At 43.0% G+C, this 21,068-nt stretch overlaps 1 protein-coding gene across 1 annotated transcript; it reads right to left on the bottom strand.

Moving 5' to 3' along the window:
- Positions 1-19,804: 19,804 nt before the first annotated feature.
- gnrh3 (gonadotropin-releasing hormone 3) lies at positions 19,805-20,851 on the bottom strand. Its single transcript, XM_010784154.1, has 4 exons — positions 20,844-20,851; positions 20,527-20,669; positions 20,295-20,375; positions 19,805-19,974 (listed from the first exon to the last, which is right to left on the bottom strand). Exons 2-4 carry the CDS (start codon positions 20,662-20,664, stop codon positions 19,921-19,923), a joined length of 273 nt encoding a protein of 90 aa, XP_010782456.1. The 5' UTR covers positions 20,665-20,669; positions 20,844-20,851; the 3' UTR covers positions 19,805-19,920.
- Positions 20,852-21,068: the final 217 nt, after the last annotated feature.

Below are 21,068 nucleotides of genomic sequence, written 5' to 3'. Positions count from 1 at the left end.
GTTTTTGTTGCAAAAGAGGAGAAAAATAAACAATTTCTCATGCATGTCTTGATATGAAATCTAAATTTGCATCATTGTCTTCTGTTTCTCCAGCCCAGTTTGGAAACAGCCATGAGTGTATTTATCTGAATCACAGAGAGCCAGGCTCGTGAATTCACTGTGACAGGAGCACCACCAACTGGTCAAAACATGCCTCCTCAACACTAAATACCTGCCTACTCTCTCCTCTGATGTGCATTGAAAGATTAGTCACATGCATCCAGTTGCAACCTCTACATTTAAACAGTCTTGATTTATTCTTAGTGTGATCTGAAAAACAAGCAAGGTTTTTTTTCCACCTTAAAAACCCCCTCGGAGAGGTTGACTTCATGGTATCCATCATCATGCATCTTTAATGACGTCAGGCCAGGAGCATGGGGTAAAATCACAGTAGTGGCCCGAGGCTAAAACCAGCTAAAATGAGGTTCCTCTTACCCCTTCCCACGCAGAGAGAGCTGCACACAGGCCTGGGAGGGAGGGTACATCGCACCCATCGATCGCTGAGGAGGCTTGGCGGATGGCGGCCACTCGGTGGGGTTGATGGATACATTTGTGCTGTAAAAAACTCAGAGTTGTAACGCGGTGGGCCAGAGCCACGAGCTGAGAGACAGAGGTGTGACAAACGATGGATGCCTTGATTTATGGGTCCTTCTGTGAGACCGGGGAAAGGACAATCTCTCACCTAATTTGGTTTATCTGTAAAGGGCCTTTGGAGACCAACCGCACAAAGCCTAAAAAAGTGAAGAAACTTCACTCTATTCAAAACACATGTCAGAAACTGGAGCAGCGGTGTAACACTGTGCTTTTGTCCCAGTCAAAACTCTGTTGCACAAACCTCCACATTTCCCATCATCTATAATTCTATTAGTCACGGCACATCCATGGACTGAACAAATACTGTTTTTCACATTATAGAGATGAGAAATGGACTTGAGCTCAACTCAATTACATACAGTAACCCTCAAACAAATAAGTCAAATATAGCTCAGGGCGAAAATGCATTTTATGTCACAGAGAGTAAAACAAAAGAGCAAGCAATAAAAAGATCTCCCACATTTCACAGCATACAGTATTTCTGAGCATTTCCTGTAAAACTCTATGATGGTCTGAGTGTGGCTTGGAAACATCTTTCAGTTGCCGAGCCCCCAGCCTTGACCTCGGGGGTCAAAGTCAGTCAGGCTCTTCCTGTCTGTGGCTTTTCCCAGGATCCCCTGCCTGTCGGCATGTCAGCACCTCTCCTGTCTCCTCACCAACTCAGGATGTTGCTTTTGCCTTCCAAGAGTTTCCTGAAACCGGAGGAAAAAAAAAAGGATCGGTTTCCATGCAGGGGTCACTTAGTGTGAAAAAGAAAGCCATTAAATATTGCTGTTTTGTATATTTGACTCAATTTTACAAACTCGCTGCCCTTTGACTCGTGCCTATTTGTGGATGTGAGGAAGCGTCAGCCTGTGGGGAATGAAAAGTGCATAGAGAGAATCGTTTTTACGAAGGGTAAATACAAGACCCACCTTCCCCATTTTCCATCAATTTCTTTCCACACAGTAGCAACTCCTTCAGTTATGCTTCAACTAAGCATTATGCATTGCAAATAAATTATTTGCCATCCCTTTTGTTTTCCAGACAAGATGCTTTTGACATTTAATATAGTTTCCTAATAAAGGCAATACAGAAACTCTAAGTCCAAGGCAGCTTTTATTGCTCTTCACAAAGATAATTAAAACTGGGTCATGTTCTTAATGGTCTGATTAGAGGACATGTTGGACAATTAACCGGTGACGTTGCTTATAAAACGGACTGCTTTTGAGGCGAGGTGACTGGAAATGGGGCACATCATTAAACGGCATGTAGGTGCCTCTCTATTTCTTCCTTTCTTTCTTTCTTTCTTTCTCCAGGTACTAAAGGAAGAATGAGCGCTAAATGACAAGGTTGCACCCCTGGCAACAGACGTCCTGATTACTTTTTGTCTCAAGCCTCACAGAAGCCTCAAATAAACTAAATGCTCTCAAGCTATTCACTCAATTAACCGCTGTGTTTACGATGCAGAAGTTATATATACGCACCTTTGTCTAAACTTTGATATTAAGTCTGTCATGGATGCTTACAAATTCTTCCTAGCCTCTGCAGTACCCGTAACTCTTATTCCCTTGTTGAGCAGCCCAAAGAGTATGTGTGTATAAATGGAAGGCCTGTCTTTTCACATTCATTAAAAGTGAAGTTCCAAAATTAATAATGTAAAAATATGGGTTTTAATTAGTCTTCTATTCTGCCCAATGTACTTAAATTGGATCATCTGGTCCCCGATGCCCTTTCACTTAATAAAGAATTAGCCTGTGATGTTCTGAGCTTGACAGGTAGGATAAAGTGGAGAAAATCACTGCTGTTATATAAAGGATATATCCGTTTGTACGTAATTTGCAGCTTAGTCAATTTGACAGGGGGGAGGTTCCCAGCCATGGATCCCGTGCAGGTTTCCATTTAATGCATTTCTATCATGTTATGCCGTGACCACACCATTGCCTTCACTGCTCATTTCTGTCATATAATTAGTGACATTAATCCAATTTGATTGGATATCTGCCTCACTTTGGTTCAAGCAATACTTTTGAGTAAAATCTGCACCTACATAGACACGGTATGTGCTACTGTTAGTGTGATCAACTCCACTGGAGTTAATAAGTGTTATTTAAAATGTACATTTCCATTTCTTTTTTTTCATGCTATATAATTACCTGATAATTTAAACTTTCACATGAAATGAAATTACATTTGTGTCTAATGTGCGGTGGAGACTTGCACACCACTTTGCATTTGTGCTTTGAACTGGTACAGATAAAACAGCTTTGACTCATGATCGTCCAAAGCTCGAAGCTCGTTCTATCTTAGAGGTTAAATAGGGGGGTTTAAAAGGAGGCTTTAGTTGAAAGCATATGGCATCCATGAGTGATCCTTTACATTCGGTGGCCATATACTGGTGTTTGTGTGCGGTTGAGTGGGTGTTGTCGCACAATTCTCAGGCAACGAGCCCAGACAGCCCTCACCCTCTCCTCTCTCTCTCTCTCACTCTCTCTCTCTCACTCCCTCGCGCGGGACAGGCACAGCTGTCAGATCAAAATCAATCGCATTTTAAAGGACGTGCGAGCTAAATATTTCATTCTTGCCTTGGGAACCAATTAAGTGCTACATATGAAGTCAGAAGGACTGGTTGAGCCGGAGTCGTACTGGTGCGTACCAGCTGCTCCATTGCTTACACCAACCCCCCTTTACTCCATGCAAATGTCTCAGTGTGAACGTTCGAGTTCAATTACCTAGTGATGTTTTAAAAATGCACCAAAGCCAGACTGGCAGTCCGGAATTGGAGGGGATCCACCCCAGGTATGTTGTTTATTTAGTTGTTGTCTGTTGTGCTGGCTGTAACCCATTTGCCCTGATTGCAGATGTAAAGGATCTCAGGGATAGGAGGGACTGGGGCCTTCAAAGCGCCATGTGTCAGAAAACACCTCACACCGGATGGCAGGGACAACTGGCATATATTTCTCAAACTATGACCCCTGATTCCAGCTCTCATTACACTGCATCACTCACACAAAAATAAATAAAACAAGTTATTTTCAAACTTGATCTTTGAGGATGTTTCCTCTGGGTGTCCTCTCTATTTCTTTTTGCTGAGGCTGGTTTTTGTCCTTTTTATTTGCTCTCTTCTCCATGTCTCTATTTCCTTTGCACTTTAATCAGATTCCCTGGGTATGATAAATCACGGTCTATGTATTCCTTTTGGAGTTGGACCCAGGTATCGCATCCTTCTAGCAGCATCTGCTCTGTCAATCTAAAGGACAAGTAAAAACAACATTTTATACTCAAAGTATGCTCTTTCACTGAAGTGTGTGAAACAAGTTAGAGATTTGAGGAAAGAAAAACAGTCACATTAGGAAGGTTAAAGTGTGTATATACGTATAAGCTGAAGGTGAGTAGAGTGTGCCACTGAAAATGAAAGAGCTGGAAGTGAAAAAGAGGATATCTGAGGGAGAGAAAAATAAAAAGTGTAGAGAAAACAAAAGCAGAGAATGCCATAAAGTGAGAGACAAAAAGGAAACAGTGTGAAAGAGAGAGTGAGAGAAAGAAAAAGTGGGAGAAAAAGAGAGAGAGAGACAGGGAGGGAGTATGATTGATAACGGTGCTGACAGAACCCCTCTGGCCATGCTCTCTGTGGCAGTTTGGGGAGACAGGGCCTCCCCGCGTGAGACCGAGCTGCCCCTCGCCACTGTCCCAGCACACACTCCACATCTGGTGGGATCGCCCACGCTAGGTCAGGGGTCACGGCACCATGGGGCCACTTTCGGACTCACATCCCCAGAATGCTCAGAGAAAAACACAGGCCTGTCGGGGTCCGCACAATAATCAGCATTTTGAAAGTACAAGCATGAGCCTAATCACTCCCCGGGAATATTTTCGCTTTACACTGACCTAGGGAAAAGGTAGGAGGAAAAAATAAAAAGAACATTTGATTTTGTTAGCTAAACGGTGATGACATGGAGTATCAGAAAAACAAAAGCTCTGTTCAAGGTAAGCAGAGATTAATGTGCTGATGTGCAATGTGTGTCCTGTGTGTGTGTTCACAATCAGGGAATGTGTGTGCATTACTGCCCGTGTGCGAGGAGACAACACTGATGAATTAGAGATAAATAATGAAGTAGCTCAGGGACTGATTTGTGATAGCAAGAGGGCCCATCAACAGAGAACACTAATACTTTTGAATGCAATGCTGTTTGATGTTGATCAAGTTCAACTCGGTTGACAGGGCTGAGAAGACTGTAGGGAGCACAGGGACCGTACTAGAGAACCTACTCAGACAGGTGAAAGAGGAGAGGGACAATACCACTCAGACACACTCACGTAGGCAGCCAGTCACACATATGAACACACACTAAATCACACACATACACACTCGCCCAGGAACCCTGATCAAGTCCACAGAGTTATTTAAACATTTTACCTTTAAATGAGAGTAGGTGAAGACTTTGTTTGTATACTCTAAGGTATTTTATTCAATTTAAAAACCAACTTTTTTGATAATTAATTGGGTGGAATTCTTAAGAAACAGACATTTAATGACATACTGCCCTTATAAATTCTGTCTATAGACATTCATGACATGCCTCTGTTCCTCCATTGCTTGGGGCATGGGTCATTTTGAAAGTGTCACCATTTAACCGGGGGGAGGGTTGGGTCTCCATACCTCCAGCATCAGCCATGTGGGCAGAGTTCGGGTGTGTGGAGAGCGTGGCCTCATTATGAAGGAGATAAAGACCGTTAAGGCTGTTTGGTCTTGGGCCGGCTCCAGCCCCTATGGTGAAACACACCTGCTCCCCTCTTTAAAAAGCCCTGCTCCAGTTTAGCTCTTGGCCACGGACGAGTAATGACCTATCCAGGGGGCCGTAACGCCCGCTTCGTTTAGCCTGTCGTTAAGACCCAGAGTCAGCAGCATACTGCGGCACAGTACCGTGCCAAAACTCAGTACAGGGTGTCCTTGCCAAAGATCTAACATCAAGCCTACTCTGTTAGAATATGGATAACTAACTAGCTAACCACATTAATGAAATGGCGGAATACATTTGGCAACATTGCTCTCCACTTGAAGAATTTCTTTTAGACATATTGTCAGTTGGGTTTGATACTTTGATAATTCGACTGAATCATCAACATGAATTTATATCAAAAAATAAACCCTTGTATCTCAGCCAATAGGAGCACACTCAAGAATACAGTATCCACTTAGTAATTAGAGAACATAAAGTTGCAGCTTGACACTGCTTGGTTTCCTATTGTTGTCCTGTCTTTGTTGTTACACACACACAAGCACTCACAGACATGTACAGACACACTCAGTGAAGACACCGACACACGCGTGCCTGCACAAACGCGCACGTACGCACCATGCACGTGCGCACGCAAACACATACAGAGGTACACACACGCATTCACACACACAAACGCTCTCACACACATATAAAGATTTCCCAGTTTCCCAGTTATGTTTTCATCAAAGCTTTTCTTTGGCACTACAGAGCAGCGTCAGTATGGTAATGTGTTGTGCTGCCTGGAAAGCTGTCAAAAAGCTCCCACCTTGGATGAGAGACCACGGTAATTCAACTGGGCTCCTGTCTTCTGTGTGTTCAGGTCTCCTCATTATTCCGCTTTGCAGGGTAATGGCGTCTTGCGCTGTTTTATCTGTCAGCTCACAGCAAACTATAGTTTTTTAGCCCTGTATATTAGATGCTAACATCAAAGGCAGCTGTCTTGACACAGGAGAGAAAGAAAAAAAAATTGTTGCGTAAAAAAATGGAAACACTCCCGGTAGGCGAAAATTGAATCTCTTTACGTCTGGGGTGATGTGTGTATTGAGAATAGATTTGCTGGTTGGCGTCTATGTGTTTGTTCTCGAGTAAACAGCAAGGCTTGTTTGGGTGTAACTGTCAGGTATATGCGTGTGCCCCGTGTGAAAATGGGTTTGTTCGCAAAGTGGGATTTAGAAAAAAAACAGCAACACAAATTCACTCTAGCTGTCTGATCAATGGGGATTTAAGTTACCAGTGACAACTGCATAGCAGATGTCAAGAGACATAGACCCCTCACACAACGTAGCACTGCTAGCCCCATATTCTATCAGCAGGTTTTAAGACTTGTCTCTTTTTACCCAGCTGAACGCCTCTGAGAAGTGATTTGTACATGCACCAGTTAGAACATGTGAGTTAGTTTGGAGTTTTTTTCAAGTTTGAAGAAAAGTGTGCTTCCAAAACTAAAGTCTGGCACTATCCAGATCCCCCCTCCCCTGCACTCACCTCTATTTGGGCATGTTGGGTTTCTTCCCCCTTGGGTGGTGTGGTGGCAGATTTGTATACAGTATGAGTGTGTTTATTGTAGGTGTGGGTTTGGTAGGTAAATCTGTGTTTATAGGAGTAGATGAATTTGTGTGTGTGTGTGTGTGTGTGTGTTGGGGGGGGTTAGGGTTCTTCAGAAGACGCGGGTAGAGCAAATTAAAACTCACCGCAGGAAATGAGCGCCCTTGGCACTCCTCTTCCCAAGCAGCTGCACACACCCCAACCATCATCTGCCATTTTGACACATCCACGGGGCGTAGCAGGCAGCGACAAGGGGGGAGCGAGGGGTGCCAACGCGACACCCACGGCTGCGAGCATCGCCGGGCCGCAGCCTCCAGCCAAACAGGTGTGTGACATCATGCCGCTGGTTCCTCTTCAGGGGCCCGGGGAGCAGGCTGGGGGACTGGAGCAGAGAGGGGGGTGGAGGAGGAAACAAAGGGAGGTTAGGTCTCTACCTGACAAGCTCATTGATAACGTTTGGGACACGAGCCCTGAAGTCGATGGCAAATTGCCTCTAATGTCTCCCGGAGATCACGGGCCAAAGTCAGGTGCTGGGCGCTAAATGGGCTCATTAGTTATGATTTTTTCATTCCTTTTTTGGACTTTGCGAGGAGTTTTACACACATAAACACACACACACGAACAACATGTCAGAGATAGTTGAAGCCAGAGGGCTTTTGCAAACTTGGGACGGCATCATAACTCAAGACAGGGTTATAGAGGAGCCCAAGTGTTGAGACCTTTTCCTCTCAGCTCTTGTAGCTCACACAAAACTGGACATATTTGGTTTCTTGTTTGACTATTTCAACAACTGAGACGTGCAGAGTTATCAAGGGGATACACAAGTCAAATCGGAATGATCTGAAATCAATCCCAAAACGACAATGAACACTGCAATATTTCTTTCCTCAAACCTGTAACAAGAACTAAACTTAACAGAGAGACAACAAATGAAATAAGCACGTACATATTGAGAATTCTCCGCACGTCTCCCACATACACCCTCTTCACACTTCAGTCGAATCCCCCAGCGACAGATCCTGTAACAGAGGAGAGGGAGGCTGTGAGTAGCCTGGGGGGTTCCTAAAGGCACCCGTCTGGGACCTGCTTCATAATCAGTGGACAGAGAGGATAGTGGTGGTACGGCTTCCCAGAGCCACTCTCTCCCCCTGGCTGCCCGAACTCTGGCAAGCACCCCAGGGCTACCTGTTAAGGTGCTCCCCCCGGTCCAGTCTCTCTTCCTGGGCAAAAAACTTACATGCAGTCTGCCGTCTACACACTGCAGTGAACAAGATTTGGGTGTTGATTGGATGGAGGTGACAAGGAGTATGTTTGCATTTTGTTTATGTGAATTTGTATACAAATTGATGTTGATGCACACATGCTTAAGCACGTGTGGGCACATTATGCATGTGTGAGCAATATGTGTGTACAAATGTTGTTCATTATTTCACGTCTTACTAAGAGGAGGTATATTATTGTTAGTTGTCAAGGAGATATTGCTAGGGATCTGGAATTACTCACCCACATGGACATAATCACATGCCAAGTAACAGCCTGGACAATACGAGTCTCTCTGCAGACCTCTCTGGCCCTTATCAACAATAATGCTTGTTAATAATGTGAAATCCCTCTAATTAGTCTGCAGTGAAATTAACTGCTGTAGCCTAATAAAAATTATCTTCCTGATAATGAAACATTCAAAAGACAGCAGCCCAGAGATAAGGAACACTCAAGTTGAAATAAGGCAACGGATGTGTGTTGTCGGCTTTTCTGGCTTTTTTGAAAAAATTACATTATGACATGTTGTCTAGAATCTGTTTTATCTGTCTGAGTTTTTATTGTAGTTACTGTAGGTATATGTAACATCGGCTGTGTTCCTGTTTCCATAGTCAGGAACAATATTCCCTTGACTGCGCCTCGGGGTATATCTCCTCCTTTCCGCTGTTCAACAGCAGACCTCAACATCACCACCGCTCTTGTAGATTCAGGAAACACTGTAGTGGTAAGCAAGGAGGCAGGTTGGGGGCTGCGGTCGTGGACTGTCTAATTCTGGGCCTGGCCAAGGGATCGGGGAGACATAGTAGACTTTAACAAACAAACTGGCCATTTCCAAATCTGCCGTGTGCTCAGCCGTCCATGGTTCTCCAAGATATCTGGAGGAGAGGGAGGGTGGGTGGGAGGCTTTGGGGAGGTTGGGGTGTACAAGGCGGAGAGAGCCAGGACTGTGCCGTCTCTCCAGTTTGGTTTGGTCCGAGCACAGAGCCAGCTGGCCTCATTAGGACTTGATGGGAGGCGGGCTGGCATGAGACGTGCACATGCATGCACACATCAACAAATGTAGTGTGAAGCGTGGCCTGATGCCCGTGAAAGACCCACACGAAAGTTTTTTTTTCTTCATTTTTTTTCTTTTTCTATTGAGTGCACTGTGGCTTATGGGCAGAGGGAGTGTATGATGTGGGAAAACATGATCATTAGTTTATGTCTCTCTTTAAGGTGCTGTCTTTACCTGGCTCACCTGAGCTACTTCAGTGCGCTCGAGTGCTTGTGTGAAGAAAGAGCGAACCATGAACAGGGGCAATGAGGGTCGGGGTTGGTTGGAGTGGAGTGGGTATAAAGGGACGAGAGAATATGATTCATGGTAAGGTGGGTTCATCACGAGAGACGGCCGCTGACCTACAGTCTGAGGGCCATTGGACCGGAACCAAGGCCTTGTTCCGACAGAGCGAGTGTAGCGTGAGCTGTGACGGATGGCGCCGGTCTGTTTGAGAGCCCCTGAGCAGGTGTGTGTCTCGCTCACATCTGCAGGCAAGCACAGTGAACCGAGACCAAATGGCAGACGCACGGGGCCCATCGGGTACCTGTGCACTGAGACACACTAATGATTATGGATGCAGGCCTATTAACGGTCACATCTGTAAGGGAGAACAACAACCAGCGCACTGGGATTGAGTCAGCAGTTTTAACTCCCCTCTGGAACATAGACATGCTGGTGTCAATGTTGGGATAAAAACTCAAGTCAATATGCTGCCTTTCCCCCGGTTCAGGTCCAGCTCTGGACCTCGCCTCTGCTCAGGCTACACGGAAAATGATGAGGCGCTCTGCGCTCATGGAGGGAAGACTTGAGGAAGTTTACTTGTTGAACTTGAAAACCGACACACACTTGTTCTGGATTTCAACACAGAAAGTAAAGGGCACTCTGAGTGAAAAAAAAAAACCTGCTGTTGTAGCTACACGCTAAATTATCTAATGAATTCATCAACTTAAAAACAGCGTTAAATATTCATTCTAAGAGTATAGGTACTAAATTAAATATTACTCATTGACTTATTATTTAAAAATGCATAATATGATTTGCATAGTTTTATCCTGATAGGAAATAATAATGGGTAGTTGTCTTGTATCGTCTTTCATGACGGATGAAGGCTGTGTCTTTTTGTTCCCTCATCATCCCTCTCTCCTACTTGCTTCTCATTAAAGTTTTAACAGAGGCTGTTTTAATTGTCAATCCTTTGACAGGTTGATAAAAGCAACTTGACAATTAAGTTCATTGGCTCTGCTATGCATATTAATTAGGTCTTATTTGGGTTTCTATTGTTATTGGAAGGAGCACTCATGGTGTAGCAAAATGTCATCCATTAACTTCCCTCTTCTCAGAACTTAATGTAATTAAGCGTGCTATTGTATGACTACGAGAGCAGACTCAAGAGAGAGGAACTTTTAGTATTCATTGTATAAATGAGTAATGCCATTCCTGTGACAACACTACTTCTCTAAAATCAGCTATTCACAACTTTATTATCTGTAACAAGTGCTGCCTTCTCTTGTTTGGTTAACAGACAAAGGAAGCCTGCTTTCATGTCATTGTATGCACACACATGTGCATTTATGCGTGTTAGTGTGTGTGTGTGTTTGTGTGTGGGTTTGTTTATGTATGTGTGAAGCAGAGATGAAGCGAGGGAGGGATTGTGGGTCAGAGGGGAACACGAAGCAGGACATAAAAGGTGCAGAGAGACTCTGCATTGGGAGGGAGGGGTAAGAAAAACGAAGGAGTGGTGGGGGTGTTTTAGCAGATTACCCAGTGCACCTTGCTCAACTCTGCAGGCCCACACACTCACATCAAAGTAGTACCCCCTATCTGCCCGAGGCTTAGTCGGCCCCTGTCCACCCCCCATGTCACTCCATACATCCTCCCGTTCATGTTGAATAATTGACAGTTCTGTTTTACATGCTCAGCATTTGCCAGGACATGGAAGTGTGACTCCAAACAGGGCATGACTCCGAGAGGTGCTGTGCGTTGGGTTGACTTCATTATTGTGCCCTACTAATGCTCCGTGCACACTCTGAGCTGAATACCATCAAGCATAATCCATGGAGGAATCGCCTGTTGAAACAGAGCGGTGGTTGCGGTAATAAAGATGCTTTTTTGCTGCGGTTTTATCGAAACTTAATTATCCACGTAGTTTAAAGAGTTTCCCGTCCCACGTGTGAGCTGACAGCAGGTTGCATTTCCTAGTCGGGTTTATGAAGGGAGCAACAACTCCCTTCATTACAATGAGACTTTTGCAGTTCCTTATTTGAAGACACTACTGTCTGGTGTGCACTTACATTCTGAATCTGCTGAACTTGTTGGATGTCACTCAAGTCTGCCAGAATGGCCGTGCATAGCAAAGGACAATGACTGCCAGGGGTATGTGAAGGGGCTGCAGTGTTTGTGCCAGGGTGATCTCTGAAGTCATATAAGCCATTATCAGTCTGTCACGCCAGGTCTCATTTGAGGTCTCTTAATAACAGTTAGGCAGTTTGGTGAAGACTCCATCAATGCCCCGGTAATAGCTTTTTAGAACTACTGTAGAGAAATTAGACAAAGAACTGAAGTGATAAAGTAAGGTTGCAACAGGGTGTTGAGTTTCTCTCATAAAGCACCCTCGGGTATATGCACTTAAATAATTTAAATATCAAAATATGTCTGGCGTTCTGTCTTTGCATCACACAGGATGGTATGGATATTTAATCTTTACTGTAGGACGGTATAGTCCTTAACGCAAGGGAAATAAAGGCCTGGCTGTTCATTTGATGGTTTACCTTGACCCCTGAAGTGTGTCGCTCGCACCCTGAGGGCTTGGGCTGGCAAAACCTTTCTCAGTCCCCCCTGGGAATGATAATCTCAACGTGGGCGTTTACTATGGACACCAGACACAACACCATTAGCCACAGCTCCGCTGCTGCTCATTAGGGCCCCCCAATCGATATAGGCGGCCACAGAAATCGCCAGTGCTGCGGAACCAGCTATCACCCTTCAGAGTTATTATCGTAAACAGCAAAGGCCTAGGTTTAGGGCAGTACCACACTTTTGCTGTTTCAACTGGAAATTGAGGGGTGGGAGGGCAATAACTGAATGACTGACTTCAAAGGACGTTATATTGTATCACTTGTTCTGAAACTTTGTGCAGCGTGGAGTCATTGCATTGCAATAACGTTAGACACAGTCAGGAAGCATTACTGTGTATGCGGCTCTGTTCTCTAGGGTTTGGTATTATGACATGGTCGGAGCAGAAAACCCTGACACAGAGGAAGCTTACTCATTACTGTGGAGATATTTGAGCGCTGATGTCTCCCTTATTGAGTGTCAAAAACAAATAAGTAGGTTTAAGTACAACTACAACATTTGCTGAGTTTGCAAAGCTACTCTGTGCACAACAAAATTGTGTAATGGAAAAATAATGTAGAAATCTATGAGGTTAAAATGGGAGCAACTAAATGCAGAATGACCACACTGTTTTTAAAACGCCCAGCGCTCTGTGGGACCTCTGCTTGATATCACCATGACAAGATAATTTAATTATTTTCCAATTTTTCCCCTCCAAAACATGAGGTGTGGAAACATAAGTCATAGGAAATTGTAGATGAAAAGACAAAAAAAAAGGAAAGTCCATTGGTTTCTGGCAGAGAAGAGAATAATATTGAGGCAAAATTGTGAAAATAAGAAAAAGGGGAGATGTATTGATTTTTGGTGGAGCCGGGGAAAGAAAAGAGAGGGAATAAAGAAGTGCTCTTTGGCCGATGTGTCCAAATGATGTCTCAGGGGAGGTTCTTAATGGTAGGGGGAGGGGTGGAGGNGGTGGGGGTGACGGGGGCAGGTGCCTACCCTGACTAAGGCATGGAACTGCCCTTAGGCTAGGGCTAATGGTATTGGCTGAGCTTACTTTAAGCAGCTCTTTCCTAATGGCCAACTATGAGTGTGCCACAGGATAGACAGGTATTGATTGGTTCAAATGCTCTTGAGTTGACAAGAACTGAAAGTCCCTCAAGCATATACAATCTTGCAGCAAATTATGTCACACGGAAAGGTGATTAAAAACAGAAGCTTGGGGCAGGCACACTCATTAAAAGTGTATATGATATTTCTCTTGTTGTCCTTGTATTGCTCACTCCTCTTTGTGTTTACTCCTCTTCCTGCCAAAGCCTTTGTCTCTCTGGTGGTTGTTTGTTTTTTCAGTTTTTTCTGAGTGAGAAATGTCTGTTTGTTTATACATTGTGAAATTCTACCAGCAACACAGCCTTCAAACCTTATCTTCCATAATAAAGATGTGGCGCATTGACTGTTGGACCTCCATTGCATCACTTAAAGTGGTGCACATGGTGTAGTTATGCACTTCATCAGGGGTGTAGGATTGCCATTTGAATAGAGTCAAATGGTCTGACATTTTTGAAAAATGAATACAGGTGTGATGGTTATATTCTCTTTAAAAAAGGTGCAGCATAGGGCTATAGTATACGGAGAACAATGCCATATATTTGCTTTGTTGTCATGCCCCCCTTCCTCATACACACATACAAAAAATGCTGTGTACAAGATTTTCTCTTATTCACATGGGGCGCTTTCTAGACTGCTTGAGGCATCTGCTTTGATTGCATAATTCCCAAGAGACGAACAACACAAAACAAAAATACTGACTGAATTCAGACTTATAATATACCGAACAAATAACATACCAGCTCCACTCTTCAAAACCATAGTTCTCTAAAGAAAAGGAATTGGAGAGTAAATTCAAAGTTGAAAGCTTAGCTGTTTCTCAGTGAATGCAGGGATGCGGGTGAAAGATGAAACAAACTTTTTCCTGGCTGGAAATGTGCAGCATTACTAAAACAAATAGGCAATAGCATACGCACTTACGTACACTTTAACTTAAGTGGCACATATCAGAGATACCATAAAACATTTTTTAGCCGTAAATGCTGTAGATATTTCAGGAGTGACTGTGAGGAAACGTTTTATTATGCAGGAGGTAATACAACAGGTCCCCCACGTCATCTGCTGCTTTGCCAAGTGTAGCATGACAGTTTCAGGCAAAGTTAACAGTGTTGAACAAATGAAAGTTAAATGAAATGACGGGTCCTTTTTCCTCAGGAAAACTAAAAAAACAAAAAGGAGAGAAGAATTTTCTGCATCCAAATGATACGGCTGCACTCAAAGCTCACAGTTTTCTTCTCTTTCGATTAAATGCTCTTTCTCTGGCTGTTTGTGCTTTACAGTGGAGTGTGCTACATCGCTACTTTCTTCTCTACAGGGGCCCCTGGGCTCCCCAAGCAATAGGAGTAAATTAGAGTGCACCTGTTCCAGCTCCAAGATAAGCCATCTCCAGAGGATTTCCTCTGAGTAAAATGAAGTGAGTGAAGAATAAACAGAATATCACAGCATTACTCCGCCAAGGTGAAGTTGCTGCTGCTCAGGGGACACGGTTCGTTTTGCACAACACCCAGCAAAATATCCTCTATAAACCTCTGTATGTGAGACTGTAGGAATGGTCTCTGCTCACAGCGGAGAGAATAGGCGCTGCACTCTGTGTTCAGACCAAGGCAGTGAGTCTGCTGCTCGACTGTATCTACTCACAGCCTTGACTTGAAATGCTCCTATTTGTGGTCTGGGTGTTGTGGTTTGTTTCCAGCATGTTTGGACTCTGTGTCAACACATCTGCGATAGTCAAACATCAAACCGCATATTTCCCCTCATTTTTTCCATTCCTGTACCGCTGCCAAATATTTTTAAAAGTATCTAATTAAGTCAACTGAGAATATTGTCAGTACATTTCTCCCCCTCTTCCCATCGGCTTAGCCACATGAGTAACTCCTTGTATGTTTCTTAGCGGAAATGAAAGGTGCAACCCCAGTGTGATGCCCAAAGACCAGTGAACGTAGATGTCTAGAATGCAAAATTCACTCAGTTGGTTTACACATAAAAGGCAAGGATAATTAGAGGAAAAATGTAATTCATCATACGTTTGATAATCAGACTGATTTGGTCTATCTGCACCAGAGCATTCAAATAACCCCCCTACTATTAGCACCCCACTCTCCCTCACACCAGTAGTCTGTTTTACCCTCTCTTTGTTCCCCTACAACACATTATCATTATTGTAGCTAATTGCATGGTTTGCCTTGAAGTTGTGCAGGAGACTCGTGATCTGGGGTTGAAACGTGGACAGGGATCCAGTCTTCTCCACAGCTTGCTTTACACTGCTAATTGCCGTTACCACAGGATAAGGCATGCTCCTCGCTGTGGCCAGCCGGACGAGGCTGGAACAGGCACGGGGCGGGTTGGGTGGGGGGAAACTATCACACAAGGGTGGTAAGACGTGGGAGGGAGAGCCAAGGGTGGCATAACTGAAGTGGGATGGGTAGGCCAGATTGGGGAGGGAAAGGATAGCGGTTGGGGGTAAGCGGGGGGGATGGAACCGGTGTTAGATGTGGGTCAGCGGGAGTGGAGTACCCTAAAGATTACAGTTGGTTAGTGCGACCCCTCTCTGACAGGATCTGAGCCCTTACTCCCAGCAGAGGTGGACCGTGGCATTTGGGAAACCCAGCTATTAGTGAGGCTAATAAAGCCTGGGCAGGAAGTTTTGAACCTTCCGTAGTCAAGAGACATTGTCCTGCCACAGGTCCAAACGCTGAATCTTAGTTAATATATGACTGCAGAGGGTCTTTAAATGATAGTTAATAAGACAGAGGAGCTGTGATGGGGTGTAAAAGACATATATAGGCACCAATTTCCATTTTACAATCTCTCATAATAATTGTGTTTTTATGAGCGTATCTTTTTATTATCTTTGTTTATTAAAGGAGTGTAATGTGAGAGATGAGTTCATCTAACTCTGAAAATCTGAGATTTGTGCGAGCTCTGATAGTTTCTTAATTCAGATGGGAACGTTAGTTTTACACCACAGTATCAACTTCCAACTTCAAAATGAGTCACAGCTCCCCGATGGGGTTTTAGAAAAGGAAATGGAATCACAGACATAACTAGTGACAAAGCCTCCATCACCTCATAGAAGATCTCGCTCCATCTGTGAGAACTTTGGGTCTACCCCAGAAAAATAATAAATATCCTCCTCTCATGGCTGGCGCTTTCGATCAAAAGGTGGTTTCAAGACCAAACAAAGGAAATGGTGTCATTAATGATATATATTATGAACTAGGGCCTCTTAGAACAGTTTCCTACAAATGCATGGATAAGGGGTTGATCTCTCTCCTAACAAAGGATCTCTAAAATATGAAGTGAAAAGCTACCCAAGATGAAGCTGGTAAAGAAAAGGCGAGGAAGAGCCTATTTCCACAACACAAACAGATTTCCTGGCCTTTAGCAGTCTCTTACTGGGATACTTTGAGACATATCCATCAAAACACAGCTGTATTCATTCATATTTCATACCTCCTCCTTCTCCCAGTGCTTTAACACTGTTCTTTGATCAAAGGAGAGAAGTCGGATCACAACAGGAAGGTTCCCTGCCAGCCAAGACTGTACATGCTACTGTATAGCTGACTTTAACTTCACTCACCAAAAATAATGGAATAATACAAATCAATGCCTTGCAAATACAAAACTAAAAACACTTAAGAAATTCATGAATTTCTACACATCAAATGTTTTAATCAGAATTGTTTCACATTTCACAATGAGCTTGGTTTCAGGCCTGTGCAGTTCTGCTGCAAAATTGTACAAAATACTTTTTGTTATAAACACAAACTCCATCAGTCAGCGTGCAGGAAAATTAACATTTTGTTTCCCAGAGTTAAAGATGATTGATTTAAGTCTTTGTTAGATTTAGAGGAATAACAGTTTTTGCAAACTTAAGTGAAGGAATTGCTGATAGACTCGACAGCCAGAAGCAGATTCAAACCACGCAGCTCAAGAGTGTCACCATGTGGAGACGAGAGGATACGACACAGCAGTTACTGAGCAGCGCTGAGAGAAAACACTTTACATCAGAAAGCAGAAGCGCAGTCCTATTTTGATTTCTTCCCTGACCCTCTACTTAGTTTGTTTTACATATTTGTTCCAATTAAATTTCATGTCAACCGCTTTACATTAAGCCTTCTGCGTCCCTCTTTAGCTCACCTCCACCATATCAATTCCAAGACATAGCGCTTCCAAAGAGTCTTTTCAGTAAGGCTCTGCGAGAAAAAGTGTTTGAAGACCTCCCTGACATTTAGACTCTCTCTGAAGATGACTTTGCCTTCTACTCTAGCCTGCGGGAACATAGTAAGACCCACACTAAACTTCAATTGATATGCAGGGCCAGATTCCTCCAGGGGAAATTATCATTCTGTTCATAATAAGAGCCACAACAAGCACCTGGAAAATGACTTTATTATACACTCTGCTTCAATAAAAGTTTCCTATGACCCATCAGAAACACACACATGGCTCACGGAGCATAATCGTGATGAAATGAAAACTATATTATGCATATGATAGAATGCTTATTTGATGGTGGGCTGTGCGAGGATGCACATCTGCTCGCTTCGTTTGATTGGCAGGTGTGTTAACGCAGCGCTGTGGCCTTGGATGGAGGTGCTCTGAGACCCCCTTTTTCCTGAAGTCATTATCCAAATATGTTCTGTTTTTCAAACAAATGAATAGCATAAAAATCAAAGTATCAAATATGTATTGCCCTTCATAATGGAATTCCCTCTGAGCAAGGACACGTAACAATGGGCCATTCTCAGCTTCCTGTGCTTTCCCTCTCTATATGCCAGTGGACGTGACCTCCACAGATTTAACAATGGGGCATCCAGCAGCACGAGCACTTGGCTTCTCGCCACAGCCACTACGTGCACTAAGGTTGCTTTCATCTATTTTGTTATATTTAAGGATGACATCCTAGCCTAGTCGGCCTCTACCATTGTCTTCACCGTGATTATTTTCTACCGTTGTTTAGCCCCAGTTGTGGCTCTTTGATGAAAAGGTCGCCACTCAATTGGAAAACAGTCATTAAAATGCGGTGGGTACTATTCACCAGTGTGCATGGGGGAACCAACTCAACTGAGCTGGTTAATCAAAAGTTAATTATATAATTTTCATGCAGATGAGGGAAACATTCAAATGAATCCCAACTCTACAATCATTACAGAAAATAAATAAAGAAATAATTCTAAAATGCTATAAAATGTTCAGGGACCTGGAGGCTGTAAACAATATGAAGTTTAATTTGAGGTAAACAAAGTGAATATCCACCAGGGGGTCCGGGAAGGAGAAAGTGAGGTTAAATCAAATTTGGAAACATAGATACCAGCAGGTTTTGTTGTCCTGATATACGTGCAATTAGGAAGGTCCTTGATGAGGACACTGGGAGGGAGAAAGTTGGCTTTCATAGCAAACACTTAGGGATTATTTAAAGGGAATTCATGGACTGTAATGCTCTATCTGTAAACATTAATTATTCTCACACTCTAGTATACCAAATTGAATTAAAACCATATTTTAGGAAATGTTATAAAAGCACAATTATCCTTTATGAGGATGATGCAATATTATTGAAAACCCCACTAAGATAAGGAATACAGTACATCTATTCCTTTTCACTTTCAGAAGAAAATAACCAAGACAAGATGTTCTTCTGTAACTTTGTCAAGTAGAAATATAGTACTTTTAAAAAAAAAGTCTTTCCTCATCAAAGGAAATGATTGTGTTATGCAAATTACAACCATGAATATTAAGTCAACGATGTGAAGTATCACAAATGAACAAGCATTGTTCTGGAAGTGCAATGGAATGTGGTTTAATTTCTTTTTAATTCTATGTGCTTTTATAATGTTCACCTTTTCCCAGTTGTGCCAGCGGGTTTGGGTTCATTGGCGTGCATTACAACCACGCTCGAACAATGCGGGGCCTCCACGGTGTCAGCACAGTTCATGAATCCTGGCCCCTTATGCACCAGGCGATTAGTATGGTGCTCTGTCTGTGGGGCTTTGCCAGAAAATGAGTTCTCTTTAAAACATATGCCCCCTGCTGATTCCTTTCCTTTCCTGATATGAAATTCCAATTTTTATAATGAACACCAATTTCTTTTACGGAGTGGAGGGAGGGGGAAAAAAAGTTTTATTCCCTTTCTGTTTTGGATGGCTGCAGTTTTCCTAAATTACAGAAAGCTGTTGTGGACATCACAAGCCGAACATGTTTTGTCTTTCATGTAGGGGGGGCTAATCAACATTCAGGTAACAACACAAAAAATCATCTGGTGTAATTTTCCACATCACATATGCACATGACTGGTGTGGCAGAAAATGGAATTAGCAAAACTGTAACAAATTCAATTAAGTCATTGATTTCTAATAAATTGGCCTTAATCACCAGCTGTTGTCATGCTAAGATTGTTGTGTCACAAGTTTGTCATGCTTGTCGGTCGTGCCTGCTTTACAAAGGCAATTTAATCTATTAAAAAGCTCTTTTTTTAATTGCATTTTATATTTCAATAGCATCATTTCAGTTCTTATGACCAGATATACAGGGTTAGATTACAATGTAACTAAATAAAAAAGATTTGATCATTTCATCCAGAGTCCAAAATCTTTATTACAATTTTAAATGTAAATCTTACAGACATAGATTTCAATTGATCTGTGCAATATGTTTTTTTTAAAGTCAGTCTCCTGCGATCCTTCACCGGTGTTGATGAAGATGCAAATACAGTCCGTGTTTCTCTTCTCTCTTTTTTTTTGTAGCTCTTCAATTATTAGGGAACTTTCTCTTTCGGTCAAAATGACTGTAATCGTCATTCATCTGAAGAGGTTGAAATTAAATCACAGTTAACGGTTTCATCTGCTGCTTAAATATTTAATCCAACAAATGCTTCAATCTTCATTTGTACACAGGATAGCAAACAAGGAAATACGTATCACATCTGCCATCATTCAATAACATAAAATTAGGCATTCACATTTTCACTCAAGCAAAAAGGGGGAAATAAAAACAGTCTTTGGAGCAGTTTGTATATTGTCATTGCTGCTTGGGAACACAATGGCCCACAGTGGTGTACTGTACATTAATATTGTACAATTGAAGTAGACATTGGTAATAAATTATGTATAATAAGCACTTACTACATTGTATGGTCGAAGCCTCTCTTGGGTCTGGGCACTCGCCTCATCGGGAAGAGACACCACTCCTCCTGTACCCATCATCTGAACACAATGAAACCAAGGTGGGTTAGAAATCTGAATCCAAAAGAACATTTACAAAAAAGAAGCTAAACTGAAACATTTTAGAGATTTTCCCTTCAAGACACCACATTTGCTAAAACTGTTAGACTCATCCACATTAAAAACCACTCACCCTGATGGTCGCCTCCAGCTCTCCCACACTCCTCTTTCCACCTGGTAGCCACCCATAGGACCAGTGCTGGGACAGGGTGACCTGCACCACCAACGCCAACATCAACACCTGCACCATCACTCTGCTGCTCGCTTCCATTACAGCTGCAGAGGGACACACATTAGTAATAAAAACAATAATGTCACAGCCGCTTCTCTCAGACCGGGGGTTACAAAGCAATGACCAACATTAGCAAAGAGTACTTCAGACAGTAATTACCAAGAGGAGCGAGTCTAACTTGATAAACATTGAACACACTTCATTGTGGATTGACTCACCTCTGTATTGGCTTTGTTTGCATGTGGCGCATTAGCCAGAGGGGGATTTTTATAGGTGTTGTAGGAGACGCCGTCAGGATTATAATCCCCCTCTCCGCAGGTGTGACACATTTACCGACTAATGGAACACAAAATACTGCTAATGGACCTGGCTAAGTGCTCCAATATGCTGGCGTCACCATGATGGTTCAGAAAGCATGAAATATATATCAGAAACATCATTGT

The sequence above is a fragment of the Notothenia coriiceps genome, unplaced genomic scaffold (assembly GCF_000735185.1).
Source record: "Notothenia coriiceps isolate Sejong01 unplaced genomic scaffold, NC01 NC01_scaffold00026225, whole genome shotgun sequence".
Classification (NCBI taxonomy): Eukaryota; Metazoa; Chordata; class Actinopteri; order Perciformes; family Nototheniidae; genus Notothenia; species Notothenia coriiceps.
The sequence above is the reverse complement of the archived record's forward strand: the minus strand, read 5'-3'. Positions and strand labels throughout refer to the sequence as shown.